An 18,724-nucleotide genomic window follows, 5' to 3' on the forward strand; every position below is an offset into this window, starting at 1 on the left:
CCCGAGGGACAGGGGAGGGGACTCCCCTGACAATTGGGGGTCTGGAAGAGGTGCTGGGGAAAATTCTCCCCGTGATATTGCTGGGGATAGGCATTAATGCCCCGCCCGCCCCCCCACCCGACCACCCTAGGGAGAAGGTCCGAGGGGAACGTGGGAAGAAAGTAGCTATATAAGACCAGTTCTAACTCGGGAGCTCCGAGGGGGGTAGAAGGGTAGAGGAGTTCCGCGACGCGGGGCACTCCATAAGCGATGGATGCGGGGTCCGCGGGGCAAAGAAAGGCGGAAGTGCGTCATTAGGCGCGGGATCCGCGAAGCGAGGGGTCACACGACTGGGTCCGCCGCCGCCACCGCTGTCATCATTCTCTCTCTTATCATTTTTTCTTCTCTCTTCCTTCCTCTTTTCTTAAGTTCTCTCTTTTTCCATCAAGGTATCTCGTTTTGTCTTGATATCTTTTGTAATTTTAATTTTTTAAATTAATTAATTTATTTAAAATTAATTATTTATTTAAAATTAATTATTTTTTTAAAGGAGATTTTTTTAAATATTACTTAGTAATTTAATATTATTATTATGAGTGATATTATTATTCGCGACAAAATGCGTCGGCACGCGACTCGTTATCGCAGCGCAACCTGAAACCGCTGAATTGAAAGGAAGAATGGAGAATAAACCGAGTAATATTTATCATAATATACATTTATTGGTCATGTAATGCATAGTGTACAATATTATCTATTGCGTACACTAATAATTCACAATCTATAATCGAAGTTTTGTCAAAAATGTCGCTCTCGCGCAAAGTTTTTATTGCAATATGTTTATCTATGATACAATTCCGCCGTAAAAAGTTTTTAAATTGTTTAAATTTTTCGTTGACATCATATATATTCTTATAGAGCCAGTAATATACATGTTCGACGCAATGTTCAAGTTCAAATAGAAAGAATACGGTTGATGGCTTCATGTACAAGCATGTATCGCGCAATGTAAACTTTACAATATTTGTATTTCGCATTTGAACAAGTTCTATAATTAGATCATGAATCGACAATGATGAAGGAGCAATTGATTGCACAAGCTGCTCGATATCCACACGTTTCTCGATGAGGGTTTTCCACATTACATAAGGCAATAATATTTGATTGCCTCGATTATCACCAATACGTAATTCCACATAGGATACAGGTCCCACATTGATTCCAATATCCAAATATTTATAAGCTGTGGATGTTAAGGCAAATCTTTTTCCCAATATACGAGATGTGACAAGGTTCCGAAGATAATAAATTATGAAAAAATATACTGTAAGGAGAAGAATACATATAAGTAAGCTATTAATATATTAAAATATATAAAATGTATAAGAAAGATTTGTGGTAATGAAATTTACTGTTTTTTGTACGCCTCATTCTGTTGAATCGAAGTGTAATAATTCACAGAGCTTCCCTTGTACATTTTTTCAAGAGCTATTTCTTTTTACAAAGGTGACTGTTCGTCTTTCACAAAGCGATTAATGCAATAATGATTGTTGAAGTTCTTTTTAATTTGTATATTCCTCTATTCTTTTTTCGATGGTTTACTACGCGAGATGTGAAATATAACTCTCATTAAAATTGCAATTTTGCATTTTTGCATAAGCGCCGACGAATGGCAGCTGAGATTATACAGAATAAATCTACTTTAGGCATGTTTTCATACATCATTCGATATATGATGTAACTATAGACACTGCAACATTTGTAGTAATATTAGCGCCAATATATGGCTGCTGCGATGAATTTCGCGTAAATATCTTTATCATGTCACAATGAGATCACCTCACGTATTAAAATTGCAAATTTGTAAATCCACATAGGTCAACGGTACAAAATATATATATTTTTTAAGAACAATTGATGTTTTTCGCGATGAGATCGAACGTGTTAAAATTACAAACTTGCAATTTCACGTAGGTTAATGGTATGAAATATGATATTAAAAACAATGGGCACCTCACAACGTGTCCTGCGATGAGATCATTGTGTTAATAACGCAATTGTTGCATTTTCATATAAGTCAAGAATAAAATCTTTATATATCATTTGATACACTCTGAAATTAAATGCCACATGCGAAAATATTCTAAAGGAGATACAACCATCATTGATAAGATATAATGAAAAGATTGTGACCCGTTCATTAGTCGAATTGTAAGTTGAGAATTGTACATCAAAGAAGATAATTAATATGGAGCAAACAGAGAGTGTTCATTTGGAACAATCTATCCGATTGAATTCGAGAGAAGAGTATCGCGTGGAAGCAACGATGCGACAAATATATCGAGTCGCTAGAAGAGCATGGTCGAATTAAACGCCCACGATTATCAATTAGTATTAGGCAATCATTGGTCGCACGGATAGCGCGACTCGAAAGTTTGAAAGATTCGGTACGCCAACGATTCGTGACCGCGGGTGCTGGATACAGCGCAGACCTCGGATGGCGCGAGATTAATATAGAGATTAATATGGCGTTTGAAAGTCATGTTTTAATTGGTGCGGTCATTAATACGAAGCACATCGAACCTCGCACATCGTTTCTCGAGGATGTGAAAAACATTGTGTTTGAGCGTGTGCAAAATATCAAAAACATAACAATATCAAGGTGAATACAGTATTTAATGGTGAATTTGTTGCGAATAACAAACGTGCAAATAAAAGTGTCAACACGAGAAACTGTAAACTCTTTCGTTCGTCCAATTTACACGAGTGATACGAGTTGCGCGTTATTGAGCCTACCTTGGCAGAAGAATTTCAGGAACGCGATAGCGGGTGGGCATTGTCACGTATACTCAATTTGACTGTTAATATAAACAAACACAATCTTCTGCACGCGGGATGTTACATTCAGTTACCGCGGGAAATTATGATGAAGAGAGCGATGATCAACGTACAGTCTACGGACAATGCATGTTTTGCATGGTCAGTGGTGGCGGCTCTTCCAATTGAAAGAAACACAGAACGAGAATCCTCGTATCCACATTATAGGTCGGTACTTAATTTTCAAAACATTGAGTTTCCGATGACGTTGGAACAAATTAAAAAGTTTGAATTTCTCAACAATATCCATAAATGTATACTGCATCGAAAAGAAGAAAGAACTTTCGATCCTTCCGACACGTATTTTACCAATACGAAGAAGGAAAAGCATGTCAACCTGCTGTACGTGCAGGATACGCGAGACATTTCGTGTGGATCAAGAATCTGTCCCGCCTCATAGGCTCGCAACTCAACAAAAAAGAACACAGGAAATTTTTTTGTGACCGATAAATATACATATTTTAATAAGATAATAAGAGAGAAATATTTTATACTCGTTTAAAAAAAAAATTAAAATAATTATGTTTCTTGCAGATGTTTACATTATTTTAGCATGAGTGAAAAATTGAAGGCTCACATTATAGATTGTACAGAGATGAACGATTGTGCCATCAGATTACCGAGTGAGGACAACAAGTGACTCAGATTCAACAATTATAACAGGAAAGAACAAGTTCCGTTTATTGTGTATGCGGACTTGGAATGCACCCTGGAGAAGACGGAAATGGACATCCGAAAACATCAAGCTATGCGTACCAGCACCATCGGGTATTTAGCATAGGATTTTATGTACGCTGCTCGTACGATAACTCATTATCCACATATCGGTTTCGTCGCGATAAGGATTGCGTCGTGTGGTTTGCCGAGGAACTTAGAAGTTTAGCGCAAAAATCGCGTAAAAATTGTATTTTGTCCGCTAATGTCCCTATGGCAAATTTTAAGCGAGAAGATTGGGAAAAATTTAATAACGCTACGTACTGTCACGTGTGCGAAAAACCGTTCGCTCCAGATGACATGCGGGTACGCGATCATTGCCATCTAACTGGTCGATTTAGAGATCCCGCGCATTCAAATTGTAATTTAAATTACAAAGACTCGCATTGCATTCCCATAGTTTTTCACAATTTATCCGGCTATGACGCGTATTTTATCATTACGGAAATAGCTACGGCATATGAAGGACGAATAGAATTACTTCCGATAACAAAAGAAAAATATATTTCGTTTACAAAAAATGTCAAAGATACGGAAGACAAAAATGATCAGAAAAATTGTGTTAAATTACGATTTATTGATTCATTCAAATTTCTCAATACCAGTCTCGACAAATTGGCATCCTTCTTGAGTAAAGATAAGCTACGAATATTGCAATGCGAGTTTCAAAATTTATCGACACAAGATTTTAATTTACTGACGCGAAAAGGTATTTTTCCGTACGAGTACATTGACTGCGTCGAAAAGTTAGAGGAATTATGTTTACCATCACGAATCATTTTACAGTTCATTGACAGATGACACCGTGTCCGAGAGCAATTACGCGCACGCCGGCAACGTATGGCAGCGGTTCTCCATCCGAACGCTTGGTGAATACAGTGATTTATATCTCAAGACTGACGTCTTGTTGTTGGTTGATATCTTTGAAAATTTTTGTGATAGTTGCATCGCGAGTTATGAACTCGATCCTGCGTACTATTATACCCTATCGGGTTTTACGTGGGAATTTCGAACTGCTCACCGACATCGACATGATCATGTTCATCGAACGCGGTATACGCGGTGGTCTAAGTCAATGTTCCAACCGATACGTGCGAGCCAACAACAAGTACACGCAGTCATACGATCCATCGAAACCATCGTCGTATCTTATGTACTTTGACATTAATAGCTTGTACGGTTGGGCAATGTGTCAACCATTGTCTTACGCAAATTTTCGATGGATCGTCGACGTGTCCAATTTTAACGTAAACGCAACACCACTGGATTCGCTTATCGATTACATTCTCGAGGTAAAGTTTAGAGTACTCGGAACATCTTCACGACGCACACATTAACCTACCGTTTTGTCCAACGCGCGATAAATCACCTGGTAAGCGACAAGACAAACTCCTCGCAACCTTGTACGATAAGAAACGTTATATCATACATTATCACAACCTATAGCAATATATTCGTCACGGTTTTCGCGTTACAAAAATAATCGCGTATTGCAATTTTCGCAATCTTCATGGCTCCGGGAGTATATCGAACTAAATACAAAATTTAGAACACTCGCTAAAAATGATTTCGAAAAAAATTTATATAAATTGATGAACGCGGTCTTTGGCAAAACCATGGAGAATGTGCGCAATCACGTCGACGTTAAACTTTTAACAAAATGGAAGGGAAGATATAGCGCGGAGGCAATGATCGCAAAACCAAATTTCCACAGTCGAAGCATTTTTTCAGAGAACTTGATCGCGATCGAATTGCGTAAACTCGAGATGAAGTTCGATAAACCAATCTATGTAGGTATGTGCATCCTCGACATATCAAAGACATGTTTGTATGAATTTCATTATGATTACATGTCACCATTGTATGGCGAGAAATGTAAAGTAATGTACACGGATAACGACAGTTTAATTTATCACATCGAGTGCAACGACGTCTACGATATCATGAAACGTGATATTAAAAGATTCGACACGAGTGATTACGTGGTTGATAATGTATACGGTATTTCACTTGCTAATAAAAAGATACTAGATTTGATGAAGGACGAAAACAATGGTGCAATTATGACTGAATTTGTAGGGCTTAGAGCAAAAATGTACGCCTTGCGTGTTGATGGAACAAATGATATGAAAAAAGTCAAAGGCGTCAAGAGTAACGTAGTAATAAAATCGATAACATTTGATTTACGCACAGTGTTTGCGAGACGAGACTGAAATGACACGACAGCAGTCTTGTATAAGATTAAAATTGCATAAAGTATATATACGATATCCGAAAACAAAAAAATTGCTCTAAGTCCGTACGTGATAAGCGATATATTATACCGACACACTGTCATGGGGACATTATAAAATACCATTATAATATATATCTTGTAAATAAAAAACTCATTTGTTTTGTATAATATATATTGTAAATAAAAATTCATTTACTTCTATAAATACTTCTATAAATTGTAATACATATATAAAGAACTTGTATTAAACTTATTTTACAACACGTTATTTTTGTATATCTATGAATTGTGCGAATTATCAAATCCCAATCATTTAACATAAACCTCGTTTCTCCTTTTGCCTAATACTTTTTCAACGAGATACACGTCGGGGTTTACAACGCGATGCAATTCGTATTCGTAGAATCCTCCAGCGATTGATTTTCCACATGAATCTTGCAATAGATATGTCACGGGATTAATTTTCTGAACTTTGATGATCTTAAATACCTTCGTGATCCAATTTGGCGTATAACCTTTTTCAAATATTGTATAATCTTGAATTTACTCACATGTACCGAATCGTCTACTTTGAATCGTGCGGGTACAGCAATTTTTATTTGATTATACACTGTGGTCAAGAGTTTGTCTGCGATTGCGGGGGTAACATCGATGAATCGCATACCGATAGTTCGATGCTTTCGCGTATTATACGCCGAGACGAGACGTGATAACAAGTCGAGCCATCTATATAATCATTGCCATTATGAGTAAATATCTTCCACATGTCATTTTTCAACGTGTGATTGAACCGTTCGACGATTGATGCTTTCATTACAGAATATGTCGAATAGTGATTAATATCGTGCCTCTTTATGACTTTTTGTACATTTGCATTATAAAATTCCTTTCCTCTATCTGCAAATTTTTCGGACATCTTCCATCGTCTCGAATTATCTTTCCGATCGCTCTTGCAACTTCGTCTCCATTCTTGGTCTTGAGCGATACGGCCCATGCGTGCTTGCTCAGCACATCGATAATAGTGAGGATATAGTGGTAACCTTTGTTGAATCGCGTATAAGATCACATTTCGACTACATCTGCCTGCCATAGGTCATCGTACCCGCGTACTATGACACGTGGAAAATTTCTTCCCGCCGGAGCGTGCAGTTCCTCCACTAGCCGCTGCTTTTCAGAATTTTTCTTCTTCTCGAACATCACGCAAATAACACAAAATTTGGTGTATATTCTTATCTACGTACTCTCGGTGCGATGAGTAATCATCATTTGTCGAAGCTCGTTTAAAATAATCTGCACGTCCTTTTGGAACGCAATCAATTTTTTCTCGATTTTGTTCTGTCGATCCTTCAAAATTTGTACACTATGTTCCACGTACCGTTTGTTTACAACGTCGCCATCATCTACCGGTAACGCTACACGTCGAATTTTGCGTGATTTTGCATCAAAGTCGGCTGCGACCACGCAAAGAGCGTTATCGTGCACGTAATTTCTGACTAATCCACTCCATTGGTAGTATGGTTCCGCTCCGCTTCTTCCAAGTGATGTCCCAAACTTGTTGATTGGCATTTCGACACTTGTTAAATGACTCATTTCCTTGACACGCGGTTCAATTTATAATGAGATCAGCTTCAACAAGTTCCTCGATAATTGACTGTATCTCGTTGTCGTGAGCGTTGTGTCCAGCTTGGCGCGAAGCCTCGAGTAATCGGAGACGATCTACAAGTTCATTTGAATCATCCCAATGCACGTAATCGATGGCATTATCGTTTAATGTCATGACACGTGGTATACTTCTTCCGACTTTTTGGGGTAGAAGGGGTGCGATTACATACTTGTATTTGTATCTTTTATTACCCATAACTGGATTAAGCATATTATGATTACGTCTATGTGCGTTTGTCAGTAGCAAAATATCTTTGTATTTCTGTTTATTTTCTTCAGTGTACAATTCATCGTCAGGTACTTTTTTAAAAATTAACTCGTAAAGACCTTCCGTTCTCAAATATCTTATTCCGTTTATAAATATATTGTCATCTTTGCTTCGAAACGCTTATCACCAAGCATCAATCCATCGTTGGTGAAATAAACATCATAAACGTTATCTATATCCTTGTTTCCGATTAAAACAGCTCTCATGTACTTTTGTCCTAGTGGACCGAAATGATTTTGCAATGTTTCTAGACCTTCCGAGGTTTGTAACTGACGTCGAACAGACATCACCAGTGACTCGTTAGTAGTTTCGAAAACATCTTCGACAGGTAAAATATTGTTTGAAGGCTGTTCATATGATGTTGCATGTGTGACATTAATCGGAGCAGAGGTCATCACTGATACGTCCGATAAAGCGTTTGATCGTTTTCATGGAGTAGAAGTTATCAGTGAATCATCTAAATTTTGCGATCGTTTTCGTTTTGTCTCCCTTGTCACGTTAGGCTTCGGAATAGAGGTCATCACTGATACGTCCAATAAAGCGTTTGATCGTTTTCGTGGAGTAGAAGTTATCAGTAAATTATCTAAATTTTGCGACCGTTTTCGTTTTGTCTCCCTTGTCACGTTAGACTCTATCTTATACTTAGGTTCTTCACCGTCGGTATTTTCAACAATTTGAATCAAAGGTTCGACAATCGGTTTGAACTGTCTTTCCAAAGCAATATCCTCTTCTATCTTACCCGTTTTTAAGGCGCGATATTTCTTGCGAATTGAATCGCTCATTTTCGCAATCTGTTTTACTATCTTCTCGCGATTTCTAATCTCCTCGTTATTATCCATGTTCGTAAACGTTGTCTAGTCGACGTATCATTAATAACTAACAACATTATAGTATCGCAAAATCGTTAAATTCTTTTCTGTATCGTCCATTAGCAAGCGTGCTGTCTTTGTTTATCACTACGAAACCATATTTTTGTTACCAACAATTGCGACACAATTCACAGAAATCCTCGTAGGATATGTCAATGTTTACGTGATCGTTGTATACATGTTTTAGATTGGTATCATCTTGTTTAAATAGAATCAACAGATTTGCGTTGTCGCGTATAAGATGCTTGGATATCTTTGCATACGTCTGACAGAGATAGAAGCAATCGACATCAGCGTGACAGCCCATTGCAAAGTACTCTCTTACTGTACCTTGCTTGTCGCACGCCACGTCATCAAAAATAAAGATGGAATTCGGAAGCGCTTCGCTCGGTGGAATGACGTCGCTATTATTGGAAAATGTAAAATAACCAATTTCTTCTATCGATGTTAATAAATTTTCCAAGTATCAATATTTCGATTGCTGCAGCGATTTAGAATATATGTACACGTTTTCAAAGCCCACACCATGTGGACTCTCCAGCAAACTTATCAACACGTTTGTTTTGCCACAATTTGACGGTCCACATATGATACCACGTATAGAAATAGGAAGCATGTTTCCATGTTTGCGTGTTTTCCTTTCAAATTGTACTTTGTCGTCTAAATTAATCACTCTGATCGTCTGTGATTGTACGCACGAATTGCATTTTGTCTCCCTACAACGATAATAACTGAAAACGGTGTAGAAAAAGCGGATCTATTTATAGAGGAGTACGGAGCGAAACTGCTCAATAATCAAAATGTTTCTTATCGTGTCAGATAGCTGTGATATTTACAATATAACATCCGAAAAGTTACAATATATACCGAAAGTTGTTTTACTATGAGAATTTCAAAACTGCATAGATCTCTTGTGGGACAAGCTGCCCGAGCATATAAAGACGGATTTGGAGGTTCGAACCTATCGTCGCTGCGTCGAACATTATAACCAACCGTGGCAACGTACACACATCGACGGTCCGACACCGTTGATAAAGAATTGTGACGAATGTCAGCGAAAGGCAGAGGTCTGTTAAATCGAGCGAAAAATGTGCTTCCTTTCGAATTGCATATCCCCGGATATCAATTTTGCGGTTCTGGAACACATTTAGGAAAGCGGTTGGCTAGAGGCGATCAAGAAATTAATATATTGGATGCTGCGTGCCGCGAACACGATATAGCTTACTCACAAAGCAACGATCTCGCTAAACGACACGTAGCCGACAATATACTCGCCGCAAAAGCGTGAAAACGCATCACTGCGAGAGATTCGACTCTGGGTGAAAGAGCTGCCGCCGCAGCTGTCTGGGCGGCCATGAAGGCCAAGACAAAAATCGGCATGGGTTTGAAAATGAAGAAGAAGCCGATGAAGAAAGCAATGAATAAAAGAATACTTCCAGTAGCGAAACGCAGTGGTATCCTACTTATCCTGCCATTGTTGGGAGTTCTCGGTTCATTAGTTGGTGGAGCGGCGGGAGTCGCCAAGGCAGTGAACGATAACAAAACTGCGCAACGTCAACTAGAAGAATTGAAACATCATAATCGTGCTATGAAAGGTCATGGACTTTATCTCGCTCCATACAAGCGTGGACGAGGTGCCTCTTCAAGAAAAAAAAACGTCAAACAGACATTAAAAATTTCTAAAGATATAACTACCAATGTACAACTACAACAATTGGCAACGCGTATTCGCATTCCATATTTTAGAGGTGTTTTTATGCGTACTACCTTACCTACAGGAATACATCGAAACGAGAGCGGTATCTTGAATTTGGGTATCTTGAATTTAGATAATGCTGAGAGACCAGGTACTCATTGAGTAGCGTATGCAAAGAAGGGGGATCGAGCTATTTATTTTGATAGTTTTGGCAATCTTCGACCACCGAAGGAATTGGTACGATATTTAAAAAAGACATACATCGAATATAATCGCACAGCATATCAACGGTATGATCAAAGCAATTGTGAATAACTATGCCTGCAGTTTCTGAAGGGAGTTGACAATCAATTTAAGAACCGACATTGCATTGTATAAAGTCAGTATTCGATCAAACATGTCACTAACGTTTACGTTGACCGGTAAGAGTAGTCTGCTCTCGGTAAGCTACTTTCCAGCCATAGATTTGAGCGATGGTGATTACGAATTCGGTCTGGCAGATTTTGAAACGTACCGCGATACCGAATGTAACATTGTCTAATAACAAATTTTACTTTGACCAAGACGACAAAAAAATTGTCATTCCCGAAGGATCGTACGAACTGCATGACATAAGCAAATATTTAAAACGTGCAATACAACAATATCCTCGTCTCAATGTTGTGAAAAAGAAGATGCTCGAAAGAGAAGATGAAGGGAACGAGTATCCACTGATTATTCGAGCTAATAACAATACGATGAAGAGCGAAATGCGCTTATTGAATAAATTTCGTCAAACCTGACAACATTGGACCGTTGCTTGGATTTTCGTCAAATCGTATGCTGGAGCCGCAACAATGGCACGAATCAGACGTACCGATAAATATCGTCAACGTAAATATTATTCGCATAGAATGCAATATGACCGCTGGTGCGTACAGCAACGACAAGTGCGTACATATGGTACATGAGTTTTCACCGAGCGTGCCGCCAGGATATAAAATATCGAAAACGCCGACGCGTAAATCATTTACCTTCCGATCATCGCACGGAGCATTACAGATTTAACGATACGTATTGTGGATCAAGACGGCCGATTGCTCGATTTTCGCGGAAAGGAAATCACCGTTAGATTGCATATACGCAGACGACAGCGATAATAAGGGTGTTGAATGACATGCTAGTGTTGAACGAGCAGGTGAACCAAATAAAGAACACAATTTTTGAGGCGACGACTAAGAGTATTAAATACGGTAAAAAGAAACTCAACATAAGCAACGTTAAATTTTTAAGATCATTAGAATTCATCGTTCGAAATGATTGATATCTTAAATATTGGAAGTAAGCCGGTCTTTGACGATCACGTCATCAAGATTGAGGCTTACACATACAATCCGTACGCAAACACAACGTTTGGACATAACGATAAAATAAGAATACCTATACAACAGCAAGATTTATACATCTTGCCATGCGAAAGCTTTCTCTATGTCGAAGGAAAATTGACGATAAAGAGGAAAAATAATGAATCAATGACAACTCTTGAAAACAATTGTATAGCATTTATGTTTGATGAAATTCGATACGAACTCAATGGTGTGAAGATTGATCGCAACAAAAACGTCGGAATAACCAGTACAATCAAGAATTATGTATCGCTGACGTATGACAAGGCGCTAATTTTGCGAAACGCAGGATGGGACATTTCGTCAACCATATCGGAAGGATACTTTAATTTTTGCGTACCACTCAATCTGTTGTTTGGCTTTTGCGAAGATTACAAACGTGTGGTTGTTAACGTTCGTTACGAATTGATACTGATACGATAAGCGACAACAACTGTATGGTGGGAGTTTCGACGATGGAACCGGAAATAGAATTATTCAAAGTACAGCGAATGCCTCATATAATGTTGAATGAAATCAATAAACTATCTTTGTTGCGAGTTTTGGAAAGTGGGCGATATCTGAGCATGAGTTTTCGCTCGTGGGATTTATATGAGTATCCTTTATTACAAAGTACAACCAAACATTCGTGGAGTGTAAAAATGTTGACTCAGCTAGAGAAACCGCGGTATGTTATCTTTGCTCTGCAAGCGGGCCGAAAGAATAACATGTCTGAAGATGTTACGATATTCGATGACTGTAAATTGACCAATGTGAAATTTATTTAAATTCCGAATTTTATCCGTACGACGACTTAAATCTAGATTTTAACAAAAATAGATACGCCATCCTCTTTGACATGTATGCACGTTTTCGTAAATCATATTACGGATACGATTGTTACGAAACGCTTTTCACCGTAGGAACATTTTTGACAAAAGGACCTATTGTGGTTATTGACTGCTCGCGACAAAACGAGTCCATCAAGAGCGCGACTGTAGATGTACGAATAGAATTTGATTGTAAAGAAAATGTACCGCCGAATACTACCGCTTATTGTCTCATCTTGCACGATCGCGTTATTGAGTATTGCCCATTATCTAATGTAGTGCGCAAGATTATGTAAACTGCAACGTTTGCAAATATCCCTTCTTTTTTAATATAAGAAAGGAATAAAAATCCGATGTATTTGTCGATGGAGCGTAGTCTCAAAGGAATTGTTTTTTCGTGATCGTTCCAACGTTTGCGAATCTGCAAGGATTCGTCGTCGGAAGCAGATTTGTCGTGAAGGAAGTGGCTGTGTTGAGAAAGGGGACAATTCTCTCTCATTATATTTTTGCAAGTCCTATACCATGGCATCTCTTTACAAAATCCGATAAATCTTGTGCTTCCTGGTTGATTGCAAATCATCATGGCTTGCGATGGGAAGACGGAATGATTCCATATAGCATGGCGGAACATTTGATTACAACAGCTGTGATTGACATAGAAGATGAAGCTCTCATATACGTTAAAGGATGTCAGAAGAAAGAATGGTTGACAAATATGCTCGATAGCGAGGGATGATGTCATCATCGAAACCTTGGATATTGATTATAAAGATTTAGAATCATTGAATAATCTAGATGTTAACAATACTTTTCGATATGTAAAACATTCGAAACATTGCGCGTTACAAAATGTATTTAAAATATTTAACTGGTGGTTACAACGCCAGAAAGAAAAATTTTAAAAATAAAAAATATTTAAACATTAATGTATTCCTTTACCCTATCCATGTATATATTGTAGTTTAGATGCTAAATATAAGTATAAATGCAAAACTGCTAGCTTGACACAAATGATAGTACATACACATATATAACATATGAAATTGAGATATATAACATATGAAATTGAGATATATAAACGAAAGAGACCGAGACTTTTGTCAGTAATTGAGATATATAACCGGAAAAGAGAACGAGACTTCTGAATCTACTGTTAGAAAAAGATATTATGGCTGATAATAATGTTATATTAATTAACGATGAAGAAGTAATGGCAAATAATCAAAACGAAATCGAAGTGATAGATTTAGTGAATAAAGAAGTGATAGTAGCAAATTAAGAAGAAATTGAAGTGATTGATTTGATAGATGAAGATAATATTGAGGATGAAGTTATGGACATTGAAGATGAAAATAATGGTGATGATGATAATGTTGTTGATGACATTGATGATGATGATAGTGATGACGACGATGATGCAATGAATATTGATGAAGAAATGTTCGAAGACTCTGATTATGACAGTGATGATACTGACTTTAATATGAGTTTCAAACATAAACTCTTGAATCAATGTGAAATTAATGCAGTAAATGAACTAAGAAGAATGTGCCGCGTTACATTTTACTATTCAGCAGGAAATTCTAGTTCGAGATTTTGTACAGAATGTGAGAATTAGAGACTTGTATTCGTACATTAATGTTTTTCGTATACACGAAATTGACTCTTTTGGCACAATGGAAGGACTATTTTGTACCAAGTGTAGAACTCCGCTATATCAAATAATGTTGTGTGATATGTGTTCTATGTGTAAATTAAAACTATAAAGCACATAAATGCTACATATAAATTATAAAGGTACGTATGAATATTTATTTTAAATTTACAATAATTTTTTAAATTTTAAATAACTTTTTTGTTTTTATTTGTTATAGTCAGTGAAAAAAGAAGACATTAACATAAATCTCGCGATGTCAACCCGTATTTCTAAAAGATAAGAAAGATGCAAAGCGTATCATGTATCAGCAGCAAGACGAAGGAGTGTCATCCTTAACCGTCAGTAAACGTTCAGATTCGATTCATCAAGTATTAAGTGCAAGTTCTACTGACTGAATATTAAGTGCGTGCGAGTAACTTATAAGGTAAATATTATAAAAGAAAAAAATTTAAGTGAGTTAAATAAAATATAATATTAATTGTGAAATAAAATCAAAAGATGAAACCGCCAACGAGCCAAGAAAGCGTGAAAGCAATAGACGGAATCATCCCGGAGGAGTATCCGGAAACTTACGAGTCACTTCTGCTGGGAACATGCGTAAAAGCTATAAACTCTGCTAGTGTCATCTAGAGAAGATGACGCTCCTTTTCGAAGGATATGCGAAGACTGCTTTCATGCAGAAGTGCAAGACTTTAATCGTGTTCGAGTAGCAATAACAAACTGGGACATATTATATAAAGTAGTGCCAAAAAATTATGAATTAAAAAGAAAATGTTTTATCATAAACTTTTAATGGAATATAATATAGCTTCAGATTGTCGCGAGTTTATTAACGAATTTATAATTAATAATGAAAAATATTATTGGTTAGATAACATAGATATATTACAAGACGAAGAAAATTAAATTTAAGTTACTAAATAATATTTTATAATATTTTTTACATTTTATATTTTATATGTTATATTTTAAAATTTCAGTATTTTAGAATTTATTTTCTAACATATCGTATATGTTGTATTCCCTCATTACATTCTTAAATTAATGTTTTTTTATATTTCGTTATGTTTCGTTATTTATGTTTAATAAAATATATTTCATTGACCTACGTAAAATTGCAAATTTGTAATTTTTAACACGTGTCCGATGATCTTACCGTTTTAAAGATATATATTTCATATCGTCGACCTATGTGGAATATTTTCGCATGTGATATCTAATTTCGGAGTGTATCAAATAATATATAAAGTAGATAAAAAAATAAATAATATCAACCATAAAATTAAGAACAAAACTTCGATTATAGATTGTGAATTATTAGCGTACGCAATAGATAATATTATACACTATGCATTACATGACCAATAAATGTATATTATGATAAATATTACTCGGTTTATTCTCCCTTTTAATTCAGCGGTTTCAGGTTGCGCTGCGATAACGAGTCGCATGCCGACACATCTTGTCGCGAATAATAATATTACTCATAATAATAATAATAAATTACTAAGTAATATTTAAAAAAATTTCCTTTAAAAAAATAATTAATTTTAAATAAATAATTAATTTTAAATAAATTAATTAAAAAAATTAAAATTACAAAAGATATCAACACAAAACGAGATACCTTGGTGGAAAGAAAAAGAACTTAAAAAAAGAGGAAGGAAGAGAAGAAAAAAATGGTAAGAGAGAGAACATGATGACAGCGGCGGCGGCGGCGGCGGCGGCGGCGGCGGACTCTGCATCGTGTGACTCCTCGCTACGCGGACCCCGCGCCATATTCCACCTCCCTTGTCTCGCGGACCCCGCATCCATCGCTTATGGAATGCCCCGCGTCGCGGAACACTCCCTCTACCCCCCTCGGAGCTCCCGAGTTAGAACCGGCCTTATATAGCTACTGAAGAAGAAAGGCGGGAGGAACCGGGAGGTGGACCCCTCTCCCCTCCCTAGTGACACCGCGAGGGGACAGGTGACGGGGAGCGCCCTCCCCCAGAGGAACCCCCCGCTCGCCGAGCTAAAGACCCCGGCCATACGGGTGCCTCGCCCGGTGACAGCCCCCACTCCGGACACAGGCCCGGCGTCATGGGCATGGTGAGAAAGGGGAAGAAGAAAGGGAAGGGAGCCAAGGGGGTCCTTGTGACCCCCAAAACCCCCAACTCTCCCCCTCTCCCGGCAAAGGATAAGGGAGAGAAATCCCCCGCACCACAAGCTCGCCAGAGGCAGCCTGTGAGGAGGACCAAGTCTTCGCGAGGTGGGGCTCCTCCCCCCCAAGAAAGGGTAGGCGAGAAACCTCCAAGGAGGAAGCCTTCAGGCTCCGCGGTGGTCAGCTTGATCTGCCCATCTGGCGGATATGAGGAGACGATATGTCTCATCCGCCAGAGGGTGAGCCTGGAGGAACTGGATATCTCGGGGATACGCCCGAGGCGAGCTGTGACCGGGGCCCTAATTTTGGAAATTCCCGGTCAAGATAGCAGGGCCAAGATGGATGCCCTGGCCCAAAAAATGAGGGAGGCGCTGGCCGGCCGCGACGACATCAAGATACAGCGGCCGAAGAAAACAGCGGAAGTCCGGGTCAAAGACCTGGACGATTCGGTGACCCCGGAAGAGATGGCGGGGGCTATTGCGGCCCGCTACAATCTGGAGGGATCCCAGATTAGAGTTGGAGAGGTGAGGCGCGCACGTGACGATCTTGAGACATGCTGGGTGCGCTGCCCCGTTCGTCCCGTCAACGCGATGGCAGCTGAGGGGCGGCTGACAGTGGGCTGGATGGTGATCCGCGTGGAGCTCTTGGCGGCGCGACCCCTGCAATGTTACAAGTACTTAGGCATGGGTCATGTCCGCCAGAATTGCCCCAACGAGAAAGACCGCAGCGGCGTTTGTGTTGTTTACTGTTGCGGCGAGGCTGGCCACCGGGCCAGCCATTGCACAAGGAAGGTGGGGGGGGAGGGCCACCGGGCCAGCCATTGCACAAGGAAGGTGGGGGGGGAGGGCCACCGGGCCAGCCATTGCCCCGTTTGCTATGATGCCGGCCGCGGGGCGGACCACCGAGTGGAGGGTAAAGGGTGTCTGGCAACCCAAAGGAGGAGGGGCCAGACCTCTCCCCCCGCCATTAGTGCGCTCAAGAGCGCTCGGAAAGATGAGAGAAAGTGGTTTACTCCACCCCCCTCCCGAGCAGGGCTCCCCCCCTCCCAAACCCAAACGGGATTCGCCCCGCTATAGGGGAGGGGGAGAGCCGATGGATGTGGGCCTGGAGGAGGCTACAACGGCTGTATAATGGCCACTAGTCTCCTCCAGGCCAACCTCAATCACGGGCCCTGCCGGGCCCAGGATTTGTTTATCCAAAGCCTGGCAGAGCGTGGTTGCATCCTGGAGATAGTCGCTGAGCCCTACCGGATCCCCGATAACCATCCACACTGGTTCGGAAATCGGAGGGCCTCGGTGGCCATTGTTTGGAGGCTCATCGAGGGTCTCCCCCCTGCTCCTTAAGGGAAAGCAGGGAGGGCTTCGTCGCGGTGCAGTGGGGGCCGATCTGCGTGGTTATGCTCCCCCGAGTTGGAGCCTCGCCCAATTTGAAGATTACCTGGGGAGAGCGGGGGACTGCGTTCGCAGACTTCTCCCCCGCCCCGTCATAGTTGCCGGGGACCTCAACGCGAAGTCTGCGTTGTGGGGCCCCCCGGTAACGGATCCCAGGGGCGAGGCTCTTCAGAGCTGGGTGGCAAGCATGGGCCTGATTATTAAATTTAGGCCCAGGGCCTACATGCGTGCGGCACAACGGGGAGTTGCATATCGATGTGACTTTGGTGACTCCCCCGGCCGCACGCATGATCAAGGATTGGCGGGTGGAGACCTCCGTGGAGATTTATTCGGATCATCTGTATATCTCCATGGGAGTCGACACCCGCACGGCGATCGCCACCGGCCGACAGGGGGGTGGCTCACGCAGATGGGCCCTCAAAAAGATCGACACCGACTGCCTAAGGGCGGCGGTGCTCATGGCCACCTGGCACGGTAATCGCCAGGTGGCCGTGGATGTGGAAGAGGAGACCGAGAGCGTGGTAGGCATCATCGCGGATGCCTGTGACGTAGCCATGCCGCGCTCTCGGCCGATTCGGCAGCGGGCTGCATATTGGTGGACAGCGGAGATTGCCGAGCTTCGACCCTCCGCCGTCCGTGCCAGAAGAAGATGGCAGCGAGCCCGCCGCCGGGGGAGTGCCGACCTTGGCGTCGCCCATGACGCCTACCGAGCTGCACGGTGGGCGTCAGGAGGCATCAGGAAGGCAAAGACCGAGGCTTGGGGCGAGCTCATCTCGCTGGAAATGGATCCGTGAGGGCGCCCATATAAACTGGTTCTCGATAAACTGAGACCATGGGCGCCCCCTCTCACCAAGAGGGTGGACCCCCAGCTCCTGGACAGGATGGTGGGGATTCTTCCCCCGGGGAGACGGTTGGTCCCCCCCCCCCACCTACCCCCGATCTACGAGCCGCAAGTTGCGGACTGGTCGGAGGAGCTGGGGGTAACAGGGGACGAGATAAAAGAGGCGACCAAGAAACTTGGCCACCTCAAAGCTCCCG

At 40.6% G+C, this 18,724-nt stretch overlaps 1 protein-coding gene, 1 long non-coding RNA gene and 2 pseudogenes across 2 annotated transcripts in view; 1 reads left to right on the top strand and 3 right to left on the bottom strand.

The window, feature by feature from the left end:
- LOC148936460 (uncharacterized) overlaps positions 1–18,724 on the bottom strand; it is a 275,063-nt gene that overhangs the window by 163,782 nt on the left and 92,557 nt on the right. The window lies entirely within an intron of this gene.
- Positions 682–1,410, bottom strand: LOC148936467 (uncharacterized). Its single transcript, XM_089078249.1, has 2 exons — positions 1,392–1,410; positions 682–1,303 (listed from the first exon to the last, which is right to left on the bottom strand). Exons 1-2 carry the CDS (start codon positions 1,408–1,410, stop codon positions 699–701), a joined length of 624 nt encoding a protein of 207 aa, XP_088934375.1. The 3' UTR covers positions 682–698.
- LOC148936468 (uncharacterized) lies at positions 6,979–8,575 on the bottom strand (annotated as a pseudogene).
- LOC105433566 (uncharacterized) lies at positions 11,597–13,481 on the top strand (annotated as a pseudogene).

Source organism: Pogonomyrmex barbatus, unplaced genomic scaffold (assembly GCF_055798465.1).
Source record: "Pogonomyrmex barbatus isolate J1 unplaced genomic scaffold, ASM5579846v1 scaffold21, whole genome shotgun sequence".
Classification (NCBI taxonomy): Eukaryota; Metazoa; Arthropoda; class Insecta; order Hymenoptera; family Formicidae; genus Pogonomyrmex; species Pogonomyrmex barbatus.